General features: G+C 58.7%; 1 protein-coding gene across 1 annotated transcript; it reads left to right on the top strand.

Annotated features, from left to right (window-relative positions):
* The first annotated feature begins 3,356 nt into the window (after nucleotides 1-3,356).
* FEM1A (fem-1 homolog A) lies at nucleotides 3,357-6,969 on the top strand. The gene has a single exon (XM_026481120.4). It carries the CDS (start codon nucleotides 3,489-3,491, stop codon nucleotides 5,472-5,474), a length of 1,986 nt encoding a protein of 661 aa, XP_026336905.3. The 5' UTR covers nucleotides 3,357-3,488; the 3' UTR covers nucleotides 5,475-6,969.
* The last annotated feature ends 213 nt before the right edge of the window (nucleotides 6,970-7,182 follow it).

Genomic DNA, 7,182 nt, shown 5'->3' on the forward strand with positions numbered 1-7,182 from the left:
TTCATGCCACTGAGCTGTGCGCTTAAAGATGGTCAAAAATTAATTTTATGTTATGTATTATTTTGCCCCAATTAAATAAAATTAAAGAAGAGAGAGCACAGAAGTATTTGGCTATAAGTATGCGGCTAGTGTGGGTTTGGTAGCAGGGGATCACCTACAGAAACCATAGCGCAGGTCCGCACTACAGAATACCATACTACACTACAAATACTGCTGGAAAAGCTATGTTACTTGAATATCAGCTCTGCCGGGGCACAGATGTTTTTGTCTTGTTCATTATCATGCCCCTGATGTTGAGAGAGGTTCCTGGCATGGAGTGGGCGCCTGATAAATGTTCGCCAGCAGGAGACTGCCCGCATAAAACGTGGTACCTGTTGAATGAATGGTAACCTCTTCAAGCTATAACGCTAAGTGCAAAAAAGCAGGTAAGGTAACGCCTGTATTTTCCTGATCGCCTAAACGACCACTTTTCCATCTTTCATTGTTTCAGGAATCAGAAAATAACCTGAACTATGTTTCACTTAAAGCCATGTGTTTGTTTAGCCTGGTGTGGGGTGCTTTTTGGTTTTGTGAGTGGGTTTTTTGGTTTTTTTTTTTTTTTTTTTTTTTTGGTTTTTTTGCCCCTGAAGAGCTGTTTTTTTTTTTTTTTTAAAGATTTTATTTATTTATTCGACAGAGATAGAGACAGCCAGCGAGAGAGGGAACACAAGCAGGGGGAGTGGGAGAGGAAGAAGCAGGCTCACAGCAGAGGAGCCTGATGTGGGGCTCGATCCCATAACGCCGGGATCACGCCCTGAGCCGAAGGCAGACGCTTTAACCGCTGTGCCACCCAGGCGCCCCTGAAGAGCTGTTATTAAATTCAAGGTGCTGTTTCCAACAACTAATGACAATTAAGAGTGAAGGAAATTCAGACATGTGCACAGAACAGGATGCAAGAGGAAAGAGATATTTATAGGTCGGGGCGCGGGGGGGGGGGGCTCGGTTGGTGAAACACGCAAGTCTTGATCGCGAGGGTGTGAGTCTGAGCCCCATGTTAGGTGTAGATATTACCTAAAATAAAATCTTAAAAAAAGAATGTTTGTGGATAAAGCACAGTTTTGTTTCTGGCTAGGGGATATGGTAAAGAAAGGGTTTTCACAGTTTTTCTCTCTCATTTGCTTGTCCGCATTCCTGACTTGTTTTTGCTTTTTGTTTTTTCGCTATTTTTGTTTGTTTTCTGTAGAGAATATATAACATTTATGCAACAAGAAAGACTAGCAACTAAGTTCAGTTAATGGCATGAAAGATATCACAGCTTGCTGGGACCTACGGTGCTGTGACGGAGGGCATACGTTCTGTCTGGAGCTGGAGGAGCTGGGTTCAAATCCCCGTCCCACCACTTACGAACCCAGGGACATTCATAGCTGTTTTTGCCTCTAGCCCCCGCATTTACACTTGTTCCCCGCTCTAGAAGAAACTCACCCCTCCAGGCCTGTGCGAGGGGTTCTGTCCTCACCTCTCCCTCCTTGGAGCTTTGATATCTTTTCCCTCCTTTCTGTGCAGCAATCCAGAAATTCCATGAACAGACCCTGAATCTCAGGAAGCCATGTTGGAGTGCGTTGTGCACCGAATGTTTAAGTCCCTCAAGTCCCTATGTGAAGCCCTAACACCAAGGGGATGGCTCTTGGAGATGGGGGCCTTTGAGAGGTGGTCAGGGGTAGATGAGGTCACAGGGGTGGGGCCCCCATGGTGGGATTAGTGCCCTTGTCAGGGGACAAAGAGACCAGAGTCCTCTCCTTCTTATGAGCACGCAAAAAGAAGGTAGCATCCACAACCAGGCAAAGGGCTCTCCCTGAACCCGGCCACGCTGGCACCCCGATCTCCAACTTCGAGCCTCCAAAACTGTGGGCAGTAAATGTTTGTAGTTCAAGCCACTGGGATGGTTAATTTTCTGTGTCAACTTGGCTGGGCTACAAGGAGATGCTGCAATTGCAGGTACTAAACCATTCTGGGCATGTCTGTGAGGGCGTCTCTGGAAGAGATGAGCATTGGAGTCAGTAGACTGAGTGAACGAGATGTCCTCACCCATGAGGGTGGGCCTCATACAACTTGTTGAGGGTCTGGATAGAACGAAAAGGTGGAGGGAAGGAGAATTTGCTCTCCCTGCTGGAGCTGGGACGTCTGTATCTCCCACTCTCAGGAACTAGAGCTCCTAGTTCTCAGGCCTTTGGCCTCGGCCTGAGTCACACCACCAGCTTTCCTGGGTCTCCAATTTGCAGATGGCCAATCAGAGGACTTCTTGGCCTCCATAATTTTGTGAGCCAATTCTGTGTGTGTGTGTGTGTGTGTGTGTGTGTGTGTGTGACATATATCCTTGGGTCCTATTTCTCTGGGAGACCTAATACAGCCACCCTTTCTGTGGTATTTGTTACAGCAGCCTGAGCTGACTCAGAGCATTTCCCTAAGATTCCCGGAGAACATCAATGGTGCCAGGGTGGGCACCCAGAGGTCACCAGGTCGGGGACCCACACAGGAAGACTCGAGGTCTCAGCTGATACTTGAAGACGGACCATTCGGTAGCCAAGTGAATAGGGTGTGGAACAGAGTTTCAGGAAGAGGGAACAGCACCTGCAAAACTCGGGAGGTGTGAGAGAACACCACACGTTTCCTTGAACCCTCCTGAGCATGCCAACATCCTTCATCTTTCCCATAATTCTCAACAATCTCGGGGCAGGCAGCAGCCAAGTAGAGGCGGGGGAGTGTTGGGGGTAAAGGTCTGACTTTGGGGCCGGGGCTCACGCTTCCTGGGTGTTGACCTGTGTGTGCAGTCACCAGGCACCCCAGGCTCAGGAGGGCCCCACACTGGGTTTGATGCCCTGGCCCCGCCAGCTTTCCCGCCTCTCCCGAGCGCCCCCTGCCGGCCAGTGGCTCGGCCACGCCAAATCCAGATCAGACCTGGCCGTTTGATCGGCTTAGCCTTCGTTCTCGCCCCCGATTGGCTCCGAGTCGCTCGCGATGCCTTTTGGGGAATGTAGCCTCTCGGCCCGCGCCTGCGCTTCCTGTGGGCAGGAGCCCTGAGAGAGCCACAGGAAGTACGTAGCCAAACATGCCCGGGTCCCAGAAGTCATCGTGATAGCATTGCGCGACGGGAATTGTAGTCCATGCGTTGAGCGTTTCCGCCTTAATCCTCTGGATCGGAACGACAATCCCCACCGTGCACCGTGCTCTCAGTTCACCTCGGCGGGTGCGCGTCCTTCTAGGAGTGGTAGTCTTGGCCTTCTCCGTTCCTCTTCTGTCCTGCGGGGGAGGCCGGCTCTCAGGACTACATTTCCCTGCGCACCCGCCACCGCCCGCGGCCCCTGGGCGCGGCAGCCATTTTGTTCCGCCGGAGAAGCCCCTAAGATGGCGGCGGGGGAGACGGTGAAGGTTGCCGCCTGCCCCTTCGGGCGCTAGCCCGCGCTCTCCGCATCCCCCGGCGGCCGGCTCATGGCCTGGCGGAAGCCCGGACCATGGACCTCCGCACCGCCGTGTACAACGCCGCCCGCGACGGCAAGCTGCAGCTGCTTCAGAAGCTGCTCAGCGGCCGGAGCCGGGAGGAGCTGGACGAGCTGACGGGCGAGGTGGCCGGCGGGGGGACGCCGCTGCTCATCGCCGCTCGCTACGGCCACTTGGACGTGGTCGAGTACCTGGTGGACCGGTGCGGCGCGAGCGTGGAGGCGGGCGGCTCGGTGCACTTCGATGGCGAGACCATCGAGGGCGCGCCGCCGCTCTGGGCCGCCTCGGCCGCCGGCCACTTGGACGTGGTGCGCAGCCTGCTGCGCCGCGGGGCCTCGGTGAACCGCACCACACGCACCAACTCGACGCCCCTTCGCGCCGCCTGCTTCGACGGGCACCTGGAGGTGGTGCGCTACCTGGTGGGCGAGCACCAGGCCGACCTGGAGGTGGCCAACCGGCACGGGCACACGTGCCTCATGATCTCCTGTTACAAGGGCCACCGCGAGATCGCCCGCTACCTGCTGGAGCAGGGCGCCCAGGTGAACCGGCGCAGCGCCAAGGGCAACACGGCCCTGCACGACTGTGCCGAGTCCGGCAGCCTGGAGATCCTGCAGCTGCTGCTGGGGTGCAATGCCCGCATGGAGCGCGACGGCTACGGCATGACCCCGCTGCTGGCGGCCAGCGTCACGGGCCATACCAACATCGTGGAGTACCTCATCCAGGAGCAGCCTGCCGGGGAGGGCGTGCGGCCGGGGCTGTCCCCCTCCGCCGCCGGCCCGGGATGCGCGCAGTCGCCGGGGGCTTGCTGCCGCGCCTCCGCCCCAGAGGAGCCGCTTGGCGATTCCTACGAGAGCTGCTGCCCCACCAGCCGGGAGGCTGCCGTGGAAGCGCTGGAGTTGCTGGGAGCCACTTACGTGGATAAGAAGCGGGATCTGCTCGGGGCCCTGAAGCACTGGAGACGAGCTATGGAGCTGCGGCACCAGGGCGGCGCCTATCTGCCCAAGCCAGAGCCCCCCCAGCTGGTCCTGGCCTACGACTATTCCAGGGAGGTGAACACCACCGAGGAGCTGGAGGCGCTGATCACGGACCCGGATGAGATGCGCATGCAGGCCCTGCTGATCCGAGAGCGCATCCTGGGCCCCTCTCACCCGGACACTTCCTACTACATCCGCTACCGGGGTGCGGTGTACGCCGACTCGGGCAACTTCGAGCGCTGCATCCGCCTTTGGAAGTACGCCCTGGACATGCAGCAGAGCAGCCTGGAGCCCCTGAGTCCCATGACCGCCAGCAGCTTCCTGTCGTTCGCCGAGCTCTTCTCCTACGTGCTCCAGGACCGGGCGGCCAAGGGCAGCCTGGGCACACAGATCGGCTTCGCAGACCTCATGGGCGTGCTGTGCAAAGGCGTGCGGGAGGTGGAGCGGGCCCTGCAGCTGCCCAAGGAGCCGGGGGACTCGGCCCAGTTCACCAAGGCGCTGGCCATCATCCTGCATCTGCTGTACCTGTCGGAGAAGGTGGAGTGCACGCCGGACCAGGAGCACCTCAAGCACCAGACCGTGTACCGGCTGCTGAAGTGCGCCCCGCGCGGCAAGAACGGCTTCACGCCCCTGCACATGGCCGTGGACAAGGACACCACCAACGTCGGCCGCTACCCGGTGGGCCGGTTCCCCTCCCTCCAGGTGGTCAAGGTGCTGCTCGACTGTGGGGCCGACCCGGACAGCCGGGACTTTGACAACAACACCCCGCTGCACATCGCGGCCCAGAACAACTGCCCCGGGATCATGAACGCCCTCGTCGAAGCGGGTGCCCACATGGATGCCACCAACGCCTTCAAGAAGACCGCCTACGAGCTGCTGGACGAGAAGCTGCTGGCCAGGAGCACCATCCAGCCCTTCAACCACATCACCCTGCAGTGCCTTGCAGCCCGCGCCCTGGACAAGAACAAGGTCCCCTACAAGGGCTTCATCCCCGAGGAGCTGGAGGCCTTCATCGAGCTACACTGAGGGTTTCGGAGAGAGCAGAATCCGGGAGCGGCGGAGCCCACGCGCGTTCACCGTCTCTTCGTGAGCCCTCGGGCCCTCTAGCCTCCGCGGCCCGGCTGCCCTCCGCGGAGAGGGGAGAGGAACCAGCAGGGTGTCGGTGCTCACAGCCTTCGGGATCGTGTGCTTGAAGAGCTGTTTTTGGCCAGGAGTCCGCCGGGAGAAGATGCGTGCCCTTCCGCATGTCCCACCCGCCTGGGTTCCAGAGGATTCTGCCTCTTTGCCTGGAGGCAGAGGAATGGAAGCTTTCGCCTTCTTTCTATCCTAGCAACAGGAAGAAGCTGAGAACCTGGTCCATGCTTCTCTGCCCCCGCGTCGCCGGATAAATGCAGCCGCCCAGCGCAGCGCTGGGACCGGGGGCTCCTGACGTCGGAAGTCGGAACCGCGAGAAGCAAGACCGACCCGCCCTTCTTCCGGCAGCGCACTTGCACGCCCTCCGCGCCCGGGACTCCCTGCCCCTGGCATTGCTTGCGTTGGTTTGCTGTTCTGTTGGTTCCTGAGTGGCCGGGTGACGGGGGGCGCAGGAGTCCCGAGGTTTTGCCGCCATGGTTTTTTTTCTTTTTTAAAGAATGCTTTGTGAGATTTAAGAGGTGAATTCCACACGGAGGTTTCCGTTGTGCCTGGGGTGGCGAGGCTGTCAGGAGTGAGCTTTACAGTGTAGAGGGTTTGGTGAGGCACGCAGAAGTCTGCGGTGTCGGGCCCTAACGTGACAGTGACTACGTTTTTTAAAACTTCACTCATTTGCCTTCTGCTCGGGCTTCCCGACGTTGCGTTCTCATTGGCAGGAGAAGCATTTTCCGAACGCTGAAGGAGCTGGCGTGGCGTCTCCCCCACCCAGCGAGAACTAGCGGGCCTGGCTTGGGTGTGGTTCTCGCAATTTCTGAGTTCAGAAATGCCAGGCCGCCGCAGCCTCACATCCCCAGCGGGGAGCAGCCCAGCGGCTCTGGCTTTTTTTTTTAGCTGCTTGAAAGCCTGAATCCAGGTGTTCCTGAGCAGAGTCCCAGTACGCTGTGGAGGCAGCCAGGTAGGACAGGGAACGGCCACACGTTGCCAACTTCAGAATCTCGGTTTCCCGCACTCCGGGTCTCAGTGCCCGGGCTGGAGAAGCTGCCGCCTCGAGATCTCTCCGGAGCGAGTCTGCACACGCCCTGGCCTGCAGAGCAGGGGCAGTAGAAGGGGACAGAAGGAGCTGCCCGCACACAGGAGGAAGGTCACATCCAGGGTCACATCCAGGAGAGGGAGTCCTCCCCCCCCCCACCCCCGTGCCTCTCCCGCAGCCTTGGCGCGTGGCAGCAACATGGCCCCACGCGGGGCCCCCGGGTGTCCCGGCCTCGTTTGGATTTGCAGTGTTAGTTAGGACGTTATTTATTCACGAGGCCAGGCTCGACCTTCCGTCGAGGCACGAAACAGTCGCTGTCCCTCGAAAGCGTGGAATAAAGCAATGAGGCAGTTTACGGTCCGAGTCTGCGCCGCGCTCAAGTCCTTCCACGGGGCTGTCGGCGGCTGGCGGGAGAGGGTGCTGCGGAGCGCAGAGGCCTGCGGTGTGGGTCCGACCCCAGCCCCCAGGCCACTGTCTGGGGATGTCCCGGGGCCACCGGGTCAGATTTCCCAGGGAGGTGACCTGTTTTGCGCGTGGAAAAGAAGGGTCACCACAGAAGAGGTGGCGTGGCCT

The sequence above is a fragment of the Ursus arctos genome, unplaced genomic scaffold (genome assembly GCF_023065955.2).
Source record: "Ursus arctos isolate Adak ecotype North America unplaced genomic scaffold, UrsArc2.0 scaffold_14, whole genome shotgun sequence".
NCBI classification, from domain to species: Eukaryota; Metazoa; Chordata; class Mammalia; order Carnivora; family Ursidae; genus Ursus; species Ursus arctos.

Bases quoted from the DNA above. Each gene is read 5' to 3' on its own strand.
- FEM1A (XM_026481120.4), top strand. From the start codon at position 3,489: ATGGACCTCCGCACCGCCGTGTACAACGCCGCCCGCGACGGCAAGCTG.